The following is a 20,441-nucleotide window of genomic DNA, read 5'->3' as shown; positions in this document are numbered from 1 at the left end:
TGAAGTGCATGTTCCTTTTTGTGTAACTGTGACATAGCTTTTATGTTAGTGTGTATGTTCTAAACCGCACGTAACTTAGAATTCACACACCTATTTGTCATTAATGTCACCCTAATTCACTCACTCCATTCTAGCGATTTACCTCCTTCCAACAATTTACGCTTCCTTGCTTTTGCATTTAATTTTCTTACTATCCTGTCTTCTATTTTCAGGACGAGTCATTATAAGTAAAAATGAAAGCGGGAGAAAAAACACGCAGCAACCGGTTGATCCGCCAGCTGAAGGTGGCAATCCGTATAGTCGTCGTACCCCCTTGCTCATCTTTGAATGCACCGAGGACGGTACAAACTTTTAAGTGTGGGGAGGTCGTCCGACCAGTCGGCGTTTTTGGGTGACAAATTTCTAATCCGAACACTTTTGCATTTCATTTTTAGGTCTTCTAGGATTTTTAGTTGCATTTTCTTATGTTGTATATATATGTATAATAAGCTTAGTCAAAATAATGAAATTTTTCAAGAATTTTATCTATAGGGCACTCCAATTGATTTGAGTAAAATTTTTCATTGAACTTACTTGAAATATACATTGTGGATCATGTTTTTGAGCTAAGAACACATAAGCATGTGAGATTTGAGCCTAATTGTGTGGTTACATCTTATAACCACTTATTTTCATTCTTGTGTGATTATTCTCTTTCTATGATTGTAATCTTTGATTTGTTTGATTTTTTATGTCCATTGTTTGGTGTATACAAGCATTTATATGATTCAGACCATCATTTCATTTAGCTCATTTACCCAAATAGCCTACCTTTTATCATCCATTGTTAGCCAACTTTGAGCCTATGCTAAACCCACTTGTTCTTAATTTAGCACATTACAAGCCTTAAAGAGAAAAATAATAAATGTCCTTAATTTGGATCTTTAATTAGCTTAGGCTAGTGAATGTGTGTATCATTCAAGTGTGAGAAAACTTGGGACATTGGTTGAGGTAAAAGTGTATTTTGTAATTTTGTTGAAAATCATGGGAATTGGGTACATACTCATGTGTTAACTAAATGTAAAACCATATGCATTGATACTTTTGTGTATACTTTATTGCAAAAAGAAAAAAAATAAGAAAAAAAAAATATATATATATATATATGAAAAGAAAAATAAATAAAAAAAAGAAAGAAAAAAGAAAAAGAAAAAAATAAAAAGGGGACAAAATGCCCCAAAGTGAAGCTCAATAACAATCACTGCATATGAGTTGTGATAAAAAAGAGAATGCATGAGTATGTGAAAAAGTGAGAATTATGGGTAGTTAGGTTTGTTTAGAATTGTATAGGTTGCCATATAGGTTAGGTGGGAAGTTTAAGTTAATCAAAGATTCAAATTCTAGTCCACCTAGCCATATGCATCCTACCTTGACCCTAACCCCATTACAACCTATGGAAAGACCTCATGATATTTGTATGCATGCATGAAATAATTGTTGATTGTTAGATGAAAAACAAATCTTAGAAAGCATGATTAGGAGAGAATTGAGTGAATCAACCCTATACACTTGAGTGATTAGAGCAGATACACATCCGGTGAGGGTTCGAGTGCTCAGTTACATGTTTTCACCTAGAATCATCACTTTTCTTGCAAGTTTGTATAATCTTTAATAACTCAATTCAATTGTGGTTTGGCTTGGTTGTTAATACCTTTAGCCCTTATGCTTATATATGCTTTCTTGGGAATTGATTTATTTTGACCAAGCAATTGCATTCATTTAGATAGTTACATTTAGATAGGTTGCATTTAGGTAGTTTGCATTGAATAAATATTGATACCCTTTGTCTCGTTCTTGGTTTAGCATGAGGACATGCTGTGGTTTAAGTGTGGGGAGATTTGATGCGCCACTATTTCGTGGTGCATTTTATGCTGAATTGAGGGGATTTTATCACCTTTTCTCACATTTATTCACTAAAATGGCATGGTTTCATGATTTTTTCCTAATTTGTGCTTAAGTGTGAAAACATGCTTTTTAGGCCTTTAATTGGTTAATTTTAATTCACCTTTGATTCCACTAGATGCCTTGATGTGTTTGTTAGTGAATTCAGGTTGAAAAGGCTAGGAATGGATCAAGGAAGTGAAGAGAAAAGCATGCAAAGTAGAGAACTCATGGAAAATCAAGAATTTGGAGTGCATTCATTGACGCGCACGCGTGGAACGATGCATACGCGTGAATATGAAGTCGTCAGGCGACGTGTACGCGTGACATGACGAATACGCGTGGGAAGAAAAAAAGCCAAGCGACGCGTACGCATGACCCATGCGTACGCGTCGCAGCTTGCACGTGACCTCATTAAAGTGAAAATGCTGGGGGCAATTTCTGAGCTTCCCAGACCCAGATCCAACTCATTTCAGAGCCTATTACATGCAGAAATCAAGAGGAGTTAGGGGGAGAGCACATAGTTGAGTTTCATCATGCTTTAGTTAGTTTCTAGAGAGAGAAGCTCTCTCTTCTCTCTAGAATTAGGTTAGATGTAGATTAGGATTTCTTAGATCTAGGTTTAATTCATGTTTTGATTTACTTTTCCTTTCTAATTTCTTGTTCCTTTACATTTGCTTTCCTAGTTTTGTACTTTACTCTTTGTACTTGTTTACTTTGTTGTTGATGCACTCTTGTTCCTTCTATTTTCCTTCATTGCAATTTATGTTTCATATTCTTTTATTGTTGATTTGAGTTGTTGTTGTTAATTCCTTGCAATTGGTAGTTGTAGATTTACTTTTCTTGCAATTTTATCTTGCCTTCCTTTTATGCCTTCCAAGTGTTTGATTAAATGCTTGGAAGGGTGTTAGAATAGATTTTTGTGTTCTTGGCTTGGGATGGTGACTTTGGTGAACTTGAGTTGCAAATGTTCAAGTGTTGATAATTGGTATCCATTGACTCTAGCTTCCACTAAGTTAATTAGTGAGGTGGCTAGGACTTATGGATTAGGATTGATGTAGCTCATTTGACTTTCTTCCATTCATTAGAGGATGACTTAATGGGATTAATCCTTGCAATTATCATGTTGTGGTTAGTGACAAGGATATAGATCCTTAACCATCAACCATTGCCAAGACCTTTTTATCATTTGAGTTTCATTTACTTTCTTGCAATTTACTCTTCTTGTTTCTTATTCAAAACCCCAAAATATACTTTGCCATAACCAATAATTAAGCACACTTCCCTGCAATTCCTTTGAGAGACGACCTGAGGTTTGAATACTTCAGTTATTTTTATTGGTGTTTGTACTTGTGACAAACAAATTTTTGCATGAGAGGATTGTTTGTTGGTTTAGAACTATACTTGCAATGAGAATTTATTTGTGAAATTCTTTACCAACCAATTTTCCCTTCATTAGACAGCCCCTAGCAAGTTGGATCACACGCCCAGCTTTCACATTGCATGCCCAACGGTCATGAAGCCCTGGAGGATTATTTGAGCTAACGCCCAAATTTTGAAGACACAAGTCTGGTGTTCAACACTCCTGAACTCCCAGGATACAACACTTAAGGCCCAAATTCAATTATACAAATAATAAGAAGCCTTAATCTCATCCAATAATTCAAGTTTCAAGAGATTAGTTAGTATTAACTCCTTCTAAAAAGATGAAAATTTGGTTGTTAGGATTTATTTTTAGATTAGATTTAAATTGTTGTTTTGATTTAAATTTGAAATAGGTAACTAGCTATCTTTTCTTTTCCAAAGATAAGATTAGAGTAAGTTTTTGAATTTGAATTCTAGATAGAACTTATGATATAAATAAGTGAACAAGGTTCACAAGAGAGGAGGCATCTGGAGGAGGATCTTCGGATCCCAATGATCCATCGGATCACACACCTCTCTCATCATTAGGATTAGTTTTTTCTTTATCATGAGTCACTAAACCTCCTCTATTGAAGGTTAGGATTAATGGTTAGAGTTAATAATGTAAGTGTTTTCTTTATTTTAATTCATGTTTCTTTACTTTTTGAAAATTGAGTTTTGTTCTTCATCACCAAAAGTTAAAACTATTGGGAAATATTATAATTCTTCTTGGATTCTGATGTTATATTTGAAAAAATTAATTTTAAAATTAGCTTAAAACTCATCTCATAATCTTCACTTATTTAGATCTAGTTCGAATAAGTGACATATAATTCAGCTAGTGAAAGTCCTTGAAGATTATGTGGCTTAAAATCAAAACTATTCTTCAACTCTTCTCTCGATTAGTTAACCAAAGAATTGGCGATTAATTGAGTTTAGCGAAATTAAATCATCAAGAAATTGGGATTTGAATATAAATAATTTGTTGTGAAAAGAGTTTTGCATGGATTAAATAAGAAAGCATAAGCATTGTTCTTCCATGAATCAAACATCTCCGAAGCCTTCAACATTCTCATTTATTCATTTTCTTTCAACTTCAAGCATTCTCCCGATTCTCTTCTTCTATTTCTTCTTTTCTTCAAGATCCACAATCCAAAATTTAAGGTTTGATCGATCTAATTAGATATTTAATTAGACGTTCTTTGTCTCAATCCGTAAATCTTTGTAGGAATAATATCCAGTCATCGTGGTATTATTTAAATAATCTGGTATATTGTTGGTATCTATGAGCCTTAAGTTTTGGTCATCACCAAAGTTATGACTGAGCTGTTGTCTGTTGCTATGACTCACATTCTTGGTGAAAAAACGCATGATTTGTTGAGGCTAATCCTCTGCCCCAAGTTATAATAAAATATCCGCATTGTATCTTTAATTATCTGCACTTCTCCTTGTTTGTTTTGTCCAAAAATACTAGATCATTTGCAAAGTGACAGTGAAAAATCTTAGGACCATTTCTAAATAAAGAGGTTGGTTCTCATCTTTTATTATTAACGAGTTTGTTAATGATGTAAGATCATCTTTCAATACAAAATACGAAAAGATAAGGAGATAATGGATCTCCCTATTTGATGCCTCTTGATGGTGAGAAAATTTTTGACAGGGTCTATTTTATAACAACATGTTTGAAATTTTTTAATGGTATAAAATTGAATTGAATTCTATTAAGAATTGAATTTCAGTCATAATTGAATTGAATTCTAGTGTTTGAAATGAATTAATAAAATTATATAATTGAATTAAATTTCTTTGTTTAGAATGTTTATCAAATGAATTAAAATTTTATAATAGACAATTTTATACTTTATTAATATAACATCATATTTAAATAATAAATATATTTATTTATTAAATTATATGAAATAATTAAAATACATTTTAAAATATTAAATTAAAAAATTATTATTAATTAAAAAAATTAAATGATTCTTTATGGTTGATTCTAATGGCAAACCAACAACAAAAAATAAATATGAACTATCAAGAACTAACTTGTTGAGTGGTCTAATGACCTAGCAAATAAAAAAAAAGTTAGTTATTAATAGTAAATTATAGTAACTAATTCATGTTATTAAAATAAAACAAAATAATGTCACTTTTTGCTAATGTCATGATTGACACAACTTCACTTCAAATATTCGGACGTATTGACAAACGCTTGATATCATTAGACTAAGTTAAACACTTAAAATTTATATGGGTATATATTTTTTTAGATCTACATAGTAGACCTTTAAAAAAAATGTATATGTTATATTAAGTAAGTTGAAGAAAAGAAAAAAAATGAATGAAAGTGATGAGAGAAGAGAGAGTATATATTAAAAGGTGGGACACATTGAGAGAAAATGAATGACAAAAGTTAAGAAGAAGTAATTAGATTATAAAGATATTTTAGACATTTTAAATTTTAAGTGAAATCTCAATGGAATGAAATTCCAAATCGAACCTATTTGAATTGAAATTAATTTTGAGAGAAAACAAAAGAACTGAATTAAATTTCATCTAAACTAATTTAATTATTTTTGTCTTAAACACTGCAATTGAATTAATTTCTATTCCTATAGGAATTGAATTCCAGAGGATTTCCAAACACCTATGATAACATGCATCAGTGGAATAATATTATCTGGTTTGCACATGTCCTTCAGAGTATCCACCACAAAGTCGAAATTCAACAATTCATAAGTATTTTTTAGATCAATCTTTATCGCGCTAATCACTTTTTCGATACTTTTTGTTTTTCACAGTATGAATCACTTTTTAGGCGATTAAAATATTATCTGCATTTATTCTGCGAGGTATAAAACTAGCTTGGAGGTTAGAAATAAGATAAGGCATTAAATTCTTGATCCTAGTAGCTATAATTTTAATTATGACTTTATATCACACATTGTAAAAATTAATAGACCTTAAGTTAATAATATTCTCCGAAGCTAGTACTTTAGGAATAATAGAGATAAATGTATTACCTGCATCCAAATCACTATTTTTATTCCTCTCAGCCAATCTTTTATTTTTTCTAATACAATTGTTTGGATTAAGAAAATATGGAAGGAAAAAAATTAAAGAAAGAAAATGGATTAAAATGTGAGTTTTTTTGTTGTTTAGATGAAAAATAAATAAATAAATAAAAATGTAGAATCTAGTAAATTTTTTTTTATTCAAACAACACAAAAATAATTTTAATTTTCTTCTATTTTTTTCTCTCATTTTATTCTTCTTATATTTTTTTTCTTTTAGTTTTTTTTTTAATATCCAAACAAAGTGTCAAAGATGAGATGAAAATAAAAAAATAATGTATAAACAAGAGAAAAATTATCAATTCACCTTTTGTTTAATAAAAAAAAAGACTTAAGGATATTAATATAATTTTTTTCTATTATAATTTTTCATTTTTTAATTTTTTTCGTTCAAATTTTTTTTCATTCATTTTTTTTATTCAAATAACACATAAAATAATTCTTTTTTTCTATTTTTATTTTCTTTCTTTTACATTTTATCATCTGTCCAAACAAAATATAAATGTTGGAATTATATAATGAACTTGGCCAATAATCCATTATCTAAAAAAATTTGTAAATAATTTTTTTCGAAGAAATGCTACCTATAAATACTTCATAAATTGGATATTAATTTATAACTAATTAGGAAATACTAATTCAAACTTTATTGATTATTGAAGATAAATTTGGATGAATTTTTTTTTTTTTATTTACATATGATAAATGAGAGTTGATGTTGAACTTTTAATTATTGAATAATTTTTGGATTTTCATTACTTTTTAATTTATTTATAAATTTAAATATTATTTTATTATCTTTTAGTTAATTCAAATTTTCATTTGAGCCAATCTAATTTTAAGAACCTTGTTTAAAATGTAAGTTTTGCAAACTTATGTTTTAAAAAAAAAATTAAAAATATCATAAATAAAATTTACTAAAAGTTATTAAAAAATATTTTTTTCATATCTTTAATATATTAAGAGAAAAAGACAAATAGGTCCCTAACCTTTTGTCCCGTGGATATTTTCATTCCTGACCATTAAAAAATATTTTTAAGTCCCTGACATTCACAAAACTTGGACGGATCAGTCCTTGACGGAGACATTTGGACGGATCAGTCCCTGACGGAGGCATTTGGATAGAGAGACTGATCCGTCCAAATTTTGTGAAGGTCAGTGACTTAAAAGTATTTTTTAATAGTCAAGGTCAAAAATGTCTGCGAAACAAAAGGTCAGGAACTTATTTGTCCTTTTCTCATATATTAAATATATAAAAAAATGTAAAAAAATATTATTATATTTTTGATATATTTTTTTAGGATACAAATTAACTAAATTTTTAAAATATTAATTTCTTTCCTCTTAACAAAACATTAATAGCATGGCTAGACAAGGCCACGGTAAGAAAGCGTGTGGGCAGGGACACCTCATCATTGCCTAGAAATATCTGGCTCCCCGGTAAAAGAAAAGCTGAAAATAGCAGCTTGATCCAAATGCAAATACTCAAGATAACCACGTTCCTTAACATTCCAAGTTTCCAACAACCAAAACTTCCAGATCCTTCCACCACATTCTCAAACATTTCAGTGTACGCGCACCATTATTTCCCTCCCCCCTCTCATAAAACCCCCCTCACAACCCACCACCCAGTCCCACGAAGCACCCCAAAAGCCCTCCGCTCTCTTAATTTACCAATTTAACCTTGCTCCTTTTAAGCTCCATGGCATCCGAGCCTGACGTTTTCGAAAGATTTGTTAGAAACAGAGATATGACTCTGTTTTTGCCTTTCTTCTTTGGCTTCTCTGATTCTCAATCTCGGGATTCTTCATCGCAAGACCAAGATAACGACGAAACGGGAGAAAGGACCACCGATGCTCCCAACCGAGAGAGGATCATACTAGTGAACCCCTTCACGCAAAGCATGGTTGTCATCGACGGCGCTTCAAGCCTCGAAGCTCTGTTTCGCGACATGGCCGTTAACAACAGCCGCAAAGCTGGAAGACCTCCAGCTACGAAGGAATCCATTGACGCCATGCCGAGCTTTGTAATCGAAGAAGGTGAAGCTGAAGTAGGAGAGTGTGTTGTGTGTTTGGAGGATTTTGGTGTTGGTGCTTTGGTTAAGGAGATGCCATGTAAGCACAGGTTTCATCCGAATTGCATTGAGAAGTGGCTTGGGATGCATGGAACTTGCCCTGTTTGCAGGTACGAGATGCCGGTTGAGGAAAAAGATGAAGGGAAAAAGAGGGATAGTGAAGGAGAAGAAGAACAAGAAGGAGGAGAAAGAGAGAGGAGAAGAATCGGTAATGGTGAAGTTTGGGTTAGTTTTTCTTTTAACAGGGGTATTAGTAGGAGACATGACCACGATCAGAATCAGAATCAGAATCAAAATCAAGATTCTTCTGGTGATGGTGATGATGATCCTAATTTGGGTGATTATGCATCATCAACTGCTGGAGGTGATGCTGAAGCAGAAAATTAGGGTTCTTTTTTTCCTTTTTTAAATTCCAATTTTTTGGTCGGGTGAGATTGTTGGGTTTTTACAGTGTTGGTCAAAATTATGTACAGGTTACAGAGGCACAAAATTGTTTGTATCATATCATTGTGGGAATAAATAAGTCACTGATTTTTTATTTTTCTGGTTCTGTTTACCCAATTCTTTTCAGCTCAGTGGACAGTGGAGTTTTATCAACTAATGTTTTTCCAATTTTTTATTTAAAATGATTAAGTTAATTAATGAATTTGAAGTGGAAATAGTAACTATGCTGTTGAATTCTGAACCTATGAATCCTCTTAATTTAAAATTTCATTTCACATTCATAATGATGAGGTACTAAATATTCTTTCAAATTAGGAGGGCTTTTAGCTCTACTAATTAGCAAGTAGCAACCGCTCTACAATGTAGAAGTAAAATTGTGATTTGCAAAGTGCATTTTTTTTTTCATTAAACTTCCCAGAAAAAGAAGAGTAGACTTTGTTAGGCTCCTATATGCTGACTTTATTTGTTTACACGCATTGATTTTTGCAAAACATGTTAACAAGAATAATAATTTGTTTTGAATCACTTGATACCTTACCTTTCTCTGAGAATCTTGATCCCTTGGTATCTTCCAAGCATAAGCAGTGTAGCCATTGGGTTTGTCCCTGGTGACTCTGAAAAGGTTGACCCATCCAACACCCTCAAACCCTTCACACCATAAACTCTATAATCCTTATCAACCACTGATCCAACAAGGGAACCCCCATGATAGTGATAAATCGTTCTAACATTCTTCTTGCAGAATTTCCTCATATCATCTTCGGCGGATGCCAATTTGTTCTGGCTCGATTCGCCAAGGAAGAACGCGATGGATTTCGACCTTGCAATCTTGTTAAGTAGTTGAGTCATGTTGACACATTCTTCCATGTCATCTTCACTTGCTAGATAGTTGAATCTCACTGTAGGGTTCAACCTTGGGTCTGTGTTGCTCAGTTCAAGAAACCCTTTTGAGGAAGGGAATGCTATCTTTGCAGCAACATTGACCCTTGTTGAATTAGAACTCAAGGGTAATATTGCTGCTTCAATTATAATCTTTAAGTCACTTGTTATGCCAGCAACTTGTGGTGGATCAGGTATTCTGTTCTGCGGCTTCGAATCAACCAATACTGCTATGCATGGATTGTCTTGCATTCCTTTCCCAACATTTTTCATGTCAAGAACTAATGGAATGTTGAACTTTTTGAGTTGCTCTTTTGGTCCTATGCCACTTAGCAATAGTAATTGGGGGCTACCTAATGCACCTGCTGCCAATATTACATCACCTCTTGAATTCTTGTGTTTCTTGATGTATGCTTCATGGGTTTGTTCCAAGCTGCCATGGCTCTCGATGAACCTTATGCCGTTGGCTCTTGTTTCATTCTTGGTTCCTGGATCATTTCAGTGGTTAAAATTCTAAAGATTTAATAATGAATTGGTCACTGGAAAATGCTACTATTTTATGTATTAAAGCTACTCAAGCTAGTTACTGAGAGACTTCAGGTGCATTTTAGTATTAGTGGGTAATTTTCATGCATAATTTTTGGAATTAATTACACTTTATTTTGCTGAATTTTATATCATTTGCATTTTGCTCCTCATTTAAAAAAATAAATAAACAGATACGCAAATCGGTCCCTTGAACTTCAGATTATGTACAAACTTTTCACCTGAACTTCCCTAAGTTATAACTTTGACACTCTAAACCCTAATTAAACCATGTTAAAAATTGATGAAAAAATTGCCAAAATGGGTTGCTTTGCGTATTCTTAAAGTTCAAAGGTTAAATTGCACATGATGTTAAAGTTTTCAAGGGATAAAATGCAATTAATTAACCCAAAGATTTTCTAATTGAAAATATACGGATATAAATTATAAAAGTATACAGAAACCCTTAATTTCTTTTGCCCCTCCTTACCATTGTGATCAAATATGATGCTCTTGACTGTGGCATTCACAAGAACAGTGAGGGACTTGTGGTTCCCAGCATCTAAAAGATCAGCAGAGGTATGCCTCTTTCCAAATGCATCAAACACACTCCCAGAAATCTTTGTCCCCTTCACATGTTCCAAACTATACCCATTGTACGGCAAAACCCCAGATTCAAGGAGGCTAAACTCTGCCACAGATTGCCAAGGACTAAGAAAAAAAGGTGGGAAAACAACCTTGGATTCAACCCACTCATAAGCTTCCTTAACCATTTTCTTGTCCCAACCAGCTTTTCCAACAAACTCATCACTTGCCCTGCTGTAAAACCCTCCATTTATAGCTGAAGAACCACCAAGAACTCTTCCTCTCACATTCGCAACCCCATCTTGTGATGTGAAGAACTGTGCCACTGACATGTATTTGTCTGTTTGAATCAGTGGAAATCCATAGAACCTTCTTTCAGTTACATAGGGATTCCCATATGGTGAACCACCTCTTTCTATAAGTAGAACTGAGAATTTTTGGGACAGTGTTGCAGCCAATGGACATCCACATGTTCCTCCACCAACTATGATGTAGTCATAGGATTTCCCTGATACTTCTTTAACATCTGAAGTCATGTGCCATTTTCTGTTGGCTACATTATACAGTAGAGGTTCTAGTTTAGAACCAATAAAAAAAGGGAAATTGTTTAAGGAAATTTTACTAGGAAAAAAAACGTTTGAAACTTTTATGTAATAAGCCTTCTACTTTTAGCTATTAAAGAGTATTATAAAACCATTTAGTTACAAGACAATGTCCGAAGAAATAAATTTTATACATTTTCTATATTTTTCCAAACTTAAGTTAGAAATACACAATTTTCTAGCTCATTATATCTAAATATGCATTTTATCTCAATTACCAAACATATCAAATAATACTTCTTAACAAAATGGAAATACAAGGGGTTAACACTTTTATTTGAAAATAATATAAAACTGGTTAGTGTTGGTTCAAATATAAAAATTACAAAATAAAATTGTTGGTCACTTAATATTTCTCGAATAAATAAATAAAAATCATATAACAAGCGTTGTGACTAAAAAAGTCACATGAAATAAATTGTAGACTTATTACCTTGAGGTTGTGAAGGGAAAGAGAATCCAAAATTAGCAAATGAGAGCAACAAAATTGCTGTGAGAAGCTTATGAGCTTGTTTAACTTGTGCGAGTTCCATGTGCAATAGCAATTACAATTGGTTTGTTGTAAGTAGAAGAAATGGGTATGATTTTATTTACCAATGTGGGCTATACGAATTATTGGATTTTCTCTTGGCGGGTGACACCAATTGATTAAAGTTTCCACAGAAATCAAATATAAAATTGCGCATGGTTTTGATAATCATTCTAGTCTTCCTTTCTTTGGGACAACCGTTGTCTGTTTCGGATATAAATATACTGTTTATTTTTCCCTCTAACCAGCTGTTTTAATTTATATATACTTTTTGTATGTAGTAGTCATTAATCATATATTTTTATATGATAGATAATGCTACACGTTATGTTTATTATAATATTACGTAGTCAATAAAAATAATTTTTTTTTAATTATATAAATAATTATTCAAAAGAATAAATACGATTAAATGACTTTATAAAACTCTTTATAAAATTATGCTAAACTTCTTTCTCGTGATATTTTAATATTTTATAAGATGTGATATTATCCTAGTAAACACTACCCACTGATCAACAAAGGAAGTTGAGTATAATATATACGAAAGTTAACTTAATTTATCTTTATTGTTATTATTATTTGAATATTATACCAGGATAATAATATTGATTTAATGATCAATTAGTAAAACAATTTGTATTATATAGTGTCACCTATTTGTTTTATTCTTTCAAAACTCTTAAAATCTAATTTCATATAATCATATCTTTGTAAGTACGTCCTGCTATTACCAAACAAAAAAAAGAGAGAGGAAAAAAAGGAGGAAAAAAAAGTTCAAAAAATGAGAATTATTCGGATTTATATGGCCTGGGCAACAAGCTCTTGGTATAATTGCATGTAGGTGAAAATGGGTTCAAAGCATAATAATTGCATGCATTTGGAGTTACCAACTCATACTTAAAGTAGGGTCTTTGAGAAGGATGATAAATAATTAAATTAAAGTAAACTAGTGGGGACCCGCGTTACCAAATTGTGCTACATAGTGGAAGAAATTGCTTAGCATAATAGCATCAAGTTATGGATAAAGAGGGAGAGAAGAAAAAAGTTATTCGGGGGTGAAAGAGAACTGTAATTTGCCATCACCATATATGACTATCATGTTTATTAATTAGTATTAATATTATGGCTTCTATCGACCATGAATATGATACAACAACAGAAAAGAAGTACCAATTAAGGACTCTTCTTCCTATTATCTATGACTTTTATTAGGTGCAAAATAATAATTGTGCTATCCAATAATTGCTTTTTAGTATCTACTTTGCCAAAGTTGTTTTTACGCATCATAATGATGTTAAACATATACGCACTTAATGACTAGGTCTAAAAATATACATACATGCAGTGTTATAAGAATCGGACTGATTCATTTGGTTGGACCGAAATTAAAATCCAATGAACCGACAACAAAGTCAGTTTGTGTGAGTTAGTTGATCGAACAAAAAAGAAAACTGACAAAACCCAGTTTGAACTGACCGAATTTGACAAAAATTGATAAACTAGCAGGTTTGAAAAAACCTGATTCGATTCGAACTATTTTTTTTTCTTCAAGTAAAATGGCGTTGTTTCTAACTTTCCATTATTTTAAAAAAAATGAAACGCTGAAAGCCTGAAACTCTAACTCGATTTCCAATTCCCATACCCAAAGTCCTAAACTTCAAACTACTGAGATTGAGAGAGACTCGTTCAGGTTCAGCCTTTCTTGCACCATCCGACGGTCTCGACCACAGCCAATGCCACCTCCATGAACCGTGCGACGTTGTCTACTACTGCTACTCCGAGTTGTCATCTGGTGGCTCCTGTGTAGCTCGGTTCGTTACCTCCTGTCCTGTGCCACTGTGTGTCCGTCATCGTTCTCCTTTTGCTAGTCCGGTCGTCCAACCATCTCTGTCGTCGTCATCGGCCCTATGCTTCTTTTCCGGTCTCCTTTTTCTCTGCCAGTGGTGCATTAGTCATAAAGTATGTATTTATATTTTTTTAAGTTATTCAGTATTTCAAATTTTCAATAATTTAATACTTCAGTTAGAATAATTGATTAATGATGTTGATTATCTATGTTGACAATATTTAGTTGATTATAAGTTTATAACTTATTGATTTCTGTTAGATTGTTCAATTTTTTGTTTTATGTTGTTGCTGTAATATATTATTAATTATAGTGTAATATATTCTTGTTATATATAATATATTGTTGTTATATTTGGTTGCTAATGTATATTATTCTTAGTAGATTATTATTGTATATTATTCTGGTAGATTAGTCATTTAGTCCTGATTGATTAGAAATTTAGGATGGTTTTATCAAATACACCATCAAATATATAAATTTTCCAAAAACAAGTATCAACTCCTGATGCAACAATTGGAACCCAAAAAAATATTAATAGAGGAAAAACCAATCCTGCATGTGGCCATTGTAAACAAGTTGTGGATAAAGCAAAAATCGTTATGTTATGTATTTATTTATTGTGAAAAGCTTATTAGGGGTAGAGGAATTAACCGGGTTAAGTATTATTTGGTTGGAAAAGGTAGAGATATTGAGGCATGTCGAAAGGTGCCAGCTGTAGTGAGACACCAATTCAATCAAAACATTGAAGATCTTCAAATCAAGAAAAGGAAAACTCAAGAAGAATATGCAGAAAGTTATAATGCTTGTGATGAAGTTGAAAGAGAAGTTGATGAGATTTTGTTGGGAATAAGACACCATTCTCCCTTGAGAAAACACTTTTGACAGAGAAATAAAATAGAGACAATCACAACACAAGAATTTAACGTGGAAACTCCAATTACCGGAGAAAAAACCACGGCCGTTGTCAAATGACAACCAGAGAATATCACTATGTGAAAATTGTTACAACACATAGACTTCTTTCTCTCTAACACCGGCACCCCAGTACACCCACACTCTCTCAAAGCAAATATCTAACTACACCTCACAATACTCTCTAATCAAAGAGTACAGAGAAAAAGAAAAATCAGATACAAGCTTAAAGTGTTTCTGACTGGTGCAAAAACAAATGGAGAACTTAGCCTCATATTTATAGCCTAGGCCACCCACTCCATTTGCTATCCTAAGCAATGTGGGACTAATTCAACCAAATCCTAACAATCTCCACCTTGATTGAAATAGTCACACATCTTCAGCTTCCATTGTCAACACCGACAATTCTTTGCTGCTATTGTCTATACCGACAATCATAGTTCAGAGAACTATCATATTCCACCATGAAAGTATACTCACTTGGAATTAGACCACTCCAAGCATTTTCCCTTGGTACAGATCGAAACCTTGCTGAAAATTCATGGTGCAACTTCCAAATAGGCTTTTCGTGGAAGTTCTTCAGCCATCGACCTAACTCCGCCACACACCTTGCATCTCAACGCCAACCAATGCCCGTGTGCAATTGTGGACCCGAGAACCACAACTTATCCTTATCCATGGCAGTGCGGTAATACCATGAGGATACTCTTGTCTTCTAGAGAACATCATCTTCACTCATAGAGAGAGCAACCAGAGATCTTCTCTTTCAACGCCTTGTGCAAACCTGATTGTATCAACACATCCTTGACTTGTATTTGCCACAAGCCAAAATTGATTCTTCCATCAAATTTCTCTATTTCAAGTTTCACAGCACTTGAATATCCTGACATTGTTGCAACCGTATACTGGAATAGTATAACTCAACTGTGCACTAGGAAGGGTCCCCAGGAAAGAGAGGTGGGTCACGATGGACACACTTAAATACTAGGTCTTTCCTTAGCCAGAACATTTCCAAACTGCACTCTCACAGTGTCCTTCCAACAACAACAACAGCAACCAATGATCAACCTCAAGCCACAGGACAAAATTCTTTTCTGATGTGGAAGGTCAGACTAGGCTGCAACCACAGAGCATACTAAGAATAAATCCCACCGAACCGAAGCTCTGATACCACTTGTTGGGAATAAGACACCATTCTCCCTTGAGAAAACACCTTTGACAGAGAAATAAAATAGACACAATCACAACACAAGAATTTAACGTGAAAACTCCAATTACCGGAGAAAAAACCACGGCCGTTGTCAAATGACAACCAGAGAATATCACTATGTGAAAATTGTTACAACACATAGACTTCTTTCTCTCTAACACCGGCACCCCAGTACACCCACACTCTCTCAAAGCAAATATCTAACTACACCTCACAACACTCTCTAATCAAAGAGTACAGAGGAAAAGAAAAATCAGATACAAGTTTAAAGTGTTTCTGACTGGTGCAAAAACAAATGGAGAACTTAGCCTCATATTTATAGCCTAGGCCACCCACTCCATTTGCTATCCTAAGTAATGTGGGACTAATTCAACCAAATCCTAACTGAATGAACGTAATGAGATGCAACAACAACAAAAATCAAGGCTTCCAGCACCTAGCTCTAGAAAAGAAAAACAACTCAAGGGATTACAATCTTTTTTTTTTCCATCGGCACCAACACCTGGAACTCAACCAACTATCAAAAGTGTTCTCCAAAGCAAAGAAATTGTAGAGAAGTGTGATATTGCTATTGCGAGATGGATGATGGATGCCATTTAATGCGGTTAATTCAACTTATTATCAGGCAATGATCGATGCTATTGCAAACAAGCCCTTAATCTACATGTATAACAACACTAAATTTATAAAAGTATCCTAACAATAATTACATACTCAATTACTTAAAAGAGAAAAATCACAACACTAACCTTGAAGTCGATCGTTCCCGCAATTTACCAAATCGCTTTCAGGCGGTTGATATCTCCGTCTCGTGCATTTACGCATGCGCCATAAAGTTAGAGTATCTCACAAATATCAAGAGAAAGGTCTGAGAAAGAGAGAAATAAAAGTAATGGGCAATGAAAGTGATAAAAGAGGCGCTGTGAACGAGTTTCTTATATAGGCACGTCTAAACCTTATCTTGATTACCGTGTAAACGACATAAGTATGTACATATTTCGTTTACACTATAAACAAGATATATACAGACTTATATCGTTTAAATTGTAAATAAGATAAGTAAGGCAAGCGGTCGAACCAAAAAACCGGTGATCCGGCCCCTTGGTATGTATGTTGTACGGAACGATTTATCAACAATTTAGGAGTTATATTTAATAAGTAGTGGACAATGTTATTGATTTGGAATTAGAGAAAGCGTATGAGTGGCACAAAATTCTTGGTTTTCTCTTTGAATTGCGCATGGTTTTAACTCATCATTCATTCTTCTTTAGGTTATATATTTCTTTCTTCCCATTTTAGATGGGTTCTTCTATCTCATCATTTTGTATTTCAATGCAAATGAAAAATAAGAAAAAAACAAAAGCAAAAGGTTCCAAAATGGAATATTATGATCTGTGTTAGATGTTACCAACTCATATTTTTCTGGTAGGTCCTTGTGAAGGATCATTATTATCGTTAATAATTATACCAGTAGGTACCCTACCAAATTGTTGCCATAGATATGAGCATATCATCATATGTTTATATTATACACTTTTTTTTTTTCATGAACAAAATATACATTCAATGATTCAATTGTTCATTCTATTCATTATAATAAAATATACAATATACATACTATATTTGATTATTTGTTTTTTCCCCAGTAATGATTTTGCTGCACATACATGTCCATGTAATAACTATAATAGAAAAGTACAAACCATTGTCATGTTACCACAAGCTTAATAGCAATGTTAGAGAAATGTTGTGTGTACTCATTTTATTTCATAAACGAGTCAACGCACAATTTCGCATCCCATTTCAAGTTGGAGATATGTGTCGGCTCGATATATGAGATAAAATGAATTCAAATAACATGTCTCGGGGACTTTTTAAGTCTAGTATTTTCTCTCATCTTGAGTCCGTGTCATTGTGATATTGGTTGTTTAAGTCAAATTCAAGTTTTCTCAATTTGTTGCCACATCTTTTCCCAGATGGTTGCTCAACACAGTAGCTACCTTCAGAATCAGTTTTTGCATTTCTCTTTCTCACTCTTTCTTCTTTACTCGAGTCATCCCCACTTTGCCCTTTACCTGTTTGATGAAATGCCTCAAAGGGAAATTCAAGTGAAATTTCATTAAAACTTTTCAAGTTCCATCTTGTTTCTTCTTCCATTGGCTGGTGTATCTCTTCCTTTCTCCCACAGCTTTCAGAAGAAGTCAAAGAACTCTCCAATGAGCACATGGTTCCCTTGTCTTGTTTCCTCTCATCATCACTTCTCAAACTTAACCCTCTAGTTTCTGTGAGTTCTGAGATTGGAGAACCTGGACAAGCATTGTTGATTACTGTAACTAGTTGAGAGAGTTCTGCTTTTGTGAGTTCTAGTCCTACTGAGGAAGAATTGTATCCTTGAAGCGCCTCTTGCGCTTTCTTTAACACCGATTGCAAGTACTTCCCTTGAGCTTCAATTCGAAGCTGTAAATGTTTCTGCACCTGAATTCACCATGCAAAATTTCGTTAACATGACCCTCATGCATTAAAAGTAACAACTAGTGAGTCTCAATTCAGATCATATGTGCTACCTCAATTTGTTCACAAAGTTTCCTTTGTACCTCCATTTGCATATGGAGAGCCTGAGCTATCTTCATGTTCCTGAGAAGCACACAACTCAATGTCTCAATCAATGAAAATCTATATGCGATTATCAACAAGGAACTCAAACATTTGATCAGTTTCAAACTAATACTCAGTGACTTGTTTCTGTTCCCCAACACTGTTTTCCTTGCTGCAATGACCATGACTGCTCTTGATTTTTCTGCAATCTGGATCCAAAATAACAAAGGGATCAAAATTTGTTGCTTTGATTAGGAAACAATAAATCATGCCACTAATTAGTTAGATATAAACTAAAAATTCACCTTCTTGTTGGTTGTCGGAACAGGTTTCTAGCTGGTGGCTTTTCCCAAGTCTATATTTCTATAATGAAAATTCACAAAACAAGTCACAACTTTGATTGATTCCCAGAATCAGCAAATAATGAACAAAGAGTTATGGTATCTATCTGTTGCAAAAAGAAAATGGGAAAATTGCCTGTAAATGGCTCTTCAAGTGGTACAAAGTAAGTCCTTGTATCCCCATCACTCTCATAAGACTCTTTGGGGTTGCTTCTGCAGACAAACATGCAAAGTTTCAAAAGTCTAATCTCAAAATTGCAACTTCACCAATTAAGCTTAAGCTTGTGTTAAATAATACTCACTCTCTGCACCTCCAAGCTGATGAACTGCCTCAATGAATCTTTGGTGAAGCTCAGGAGTCCATTTAAGCCTTGGTTTTGCATCAGTGGATAGAACAAAATGCACACTTTGATTTTGCATCTTTTCCATATCCATTTCCATTTTCCTTTTCCTTTTTCCTTGTTTTGTGGATGAGTTACTGGTAATGTGGTGTAACATCTATATATATGTGATGATAATCTTTTGATCCTTTTAGCTATGAACCAATATGTGGCAACTAGAGTTCTCTTTTTATAAGTTGGAGTTGTTGGTGGAGTTCTATGATATCTCTCACTCCATATCAGGAAACATAAGTGGGGTTATGTTGGGGGGAATATATGCCATGAGGCATGAGCTGTGCCTCTTCCACATTTCATACCAACCTTTTTTTTTTCCAATTTATTTATGTTTTTCAATTTAAATTATTTTTCACCCCTAATCTTTCTTCTTTGACTTGAATAGGGGTGGGAAGAGAATCTCTGATGCAGCAAAAACAGAGAAAGCAAAACAGCTCAATTTTGAGTCTTAAAAGGCGAGAAAAGAAAAAAAGAGAAAAGAAAAGGTTTGTGGTTTGTTGTTTTATCTAGCTGTTTTCCCACCTCATCTTCTCTATCTATCTTTGAGCTTGATTCCCTTCTGAATTAGGTAGGCCCTACTATAATGAATAATACATACAACTTTCTTAATGCTATGAGAAGCATTCATAGGAAAAAAAAAAAAAAGAAAAAGAAAATTTTCTTAGTGATTATAGTTAAAGAAAAATTTAAGGTATTCTAGTATTTTAATGATGCTAATGGTTGATTTCAATTATCTATAAGTATATGTTGAATTTTATGGTACATATAATTTGACGTCTAATTTTTGCTTTTACTTATTTTTTATGATAAATTTTGAATATTTAATAATTATTTATTTTTATATTTTTAAAATTAAATATTAATTTTTAACTCTTTTTAATAAGTTAGAAAAATACTTTTAGGTCCTGTTAAAGATCGTAGTTCTCGAACGAGTAATCGAAAGGATTTTGGAGCGTTTGCGGGTTTTGGTATTGTTCGTCCAATGATCGTAGTCGCGAGTACTATTTGACGAGCTTTAATATGGTCAGATTTATAAGTAAGCATCTCTTGCAAAATATGAGCAACACCAAATCCCTCGAGAGCCCAAACCTTCATCT

General features: G+C 33.3%; 3 protein-coding genes across 4 annotated transcripts; 1 reads left to right on the top strand and 2 right to left on the bottom strand.

Annotated features, from left to right (window-relative positions):
* The first annotated feature begins 7,855 nt into the window (after nucleotides 1-7,855).
* LOC107643660 (E3 ubiquitin-protein ligase MPSR1) lies at nucleotides 7,856-9,014 on the top strand. Its single transcript, XM_016347371.3, has one exon. The coding sequence runs from the start codon at nucleotides 8,104-8,106 to the stop codon at nucleotides 8,860-8,862; it is 759 nt and encodes a 252-aa protein (XP_016202857.1). The 5' UTR covers nucleotides 7,856-8,103; the 3' UTR covers nucleotides 8,863-9,014.
* A 279-nt stretch (nucleotides 9,015-9,293) lies between these two features.
* Nucleotides 9,294-12,152, bottom strand: LOC107640656 (protein HOTHEAD). 2 transcript variants are annotated; one of them, XM_088487757.1, is made up of 3 exons: nucleotides 11,944-12,152; nucleotides 10,814-11,461; nucleotides 9,294-10,286 (listed from the first exon to the last, which is right to left on the bottom strand). In XM_088487757.1, exons 1-3 carry the CDS (start codon nucleotides 12,041-12,043, stop codon nucleotides 9,454-9,456), a joined length of 1,581 nt encoding a protein of 526 aa, XP_088343883.1. In that variant the 5' UTR covers nucleotides 12,044-12,152; the 3' UTR covers nucleotides 9,294-9,453. The 2 variants fall into 2 exon arrangements, with proteins under 2 accessions (XP_088343883.1, XP_088343882.1); XM_088487756.1 differs by having other exon boundaries at nucleotides 10,814-11,482; nucleotides 11,944-12,116.
* A 5,430-nt stretch (nucleotides 12,153-17,582) lies between these two features.
* On the bottom strand, nucleotides 17,583-19,586 carry LOC148564324 (myb family transcription factor PHL8-like). The gene is made up of 6 exons (XM_088488752.1): nucleotides 19,252-19,586; nucleotides 19,086-19,162; nucleotides 18,914-18,971; nucleotides 18,742-18,817; nucleotides 18,578-18,647; nucleotides 17,583-18,488 (listed from the first exon to the last, which is right to left on the bottom strand). Exons 1-6 carry the CDS (start codon nucleotides 19,445-19,447, stop codon nucleotides 17,907-17,909), a joined length of 1,059 nt encoding a protein of 352 aa, XP_088344878.1. The 5' UTR covers nucleotides 19,448-19,586; the 3' UTR covers nucleotides 17,583-17,906.
* Nucleotides 19,587-20,441: the final 855 nt, after the last annotated feature.

The sequence above is a fragment of the Arachis ipaensis genome, chromosome B5, assembly GCF_059453495.1.
Source record: "Arachis ipaensis isolate K30076 ecotype BB chromosome B5, ASM5945349v1, whole genome shotgun sequence".
Lineage (NCBI taxonomy): Eukaryota > Viridiplantae > Streptophyta > Magnoliopsida > Fabales > Fabaceae > Arachis > Arachis ipaensis.
The sequence above is the reverse complement of the archived record's forward strand: the minus strand, read 5'-3'. Positions and strand labels throughout refer to the sequence as shown.

Coding starts and splice junctions, on each gene's coding strand:
- LOC107643660 (XM_016347371.3), top strand. CDS start 8,104: ATGGCATCCGAGCCTGACGTTTTCGAAAGATTTGTTAGAAACAGAGAT.
- LOC107640656 (XM_088487756.1), bottom strand. CDS start 12,043: ATGGAACTCGCACAAGTTAAACAAGCTCATAAGCTTCTCACAGCAATT. Junction 11,483..11,943: donor TTTCCCTTCACAACCTCAAG/GTAATAAGTCTA, acceptor GTTCTAAACTAG/AACCTCTACTGTATAATGTA. Junction 10,287..10,813: donor CATCATATTTGATCACAATG/GTAAGGAGGGGC, acceptor GAAATGATCCAG/GAACCAAGAATGAAACAAGA.
- LOC148564324 (XM_088488752.1), bottom strand. CDS start 19,447: ATGTTACACCACATTACCAGTAACTCATCCACAAAACAAGGAAAAAGG. Junction 18,972..19,085: donor ACTTGAAGAGCCATTTACAG/GCAATTTTCCCA, acceptor TTTTCATTATAG/AAATATAGACTTGGGAAAAG. Junction 18,818..18,913: donor TTCCGACAACCAACAAGAAG/GTGAATTTTTAG, acceptor TTTTGGATCCAG/ATTGCAGAAAAATCAAGAGC.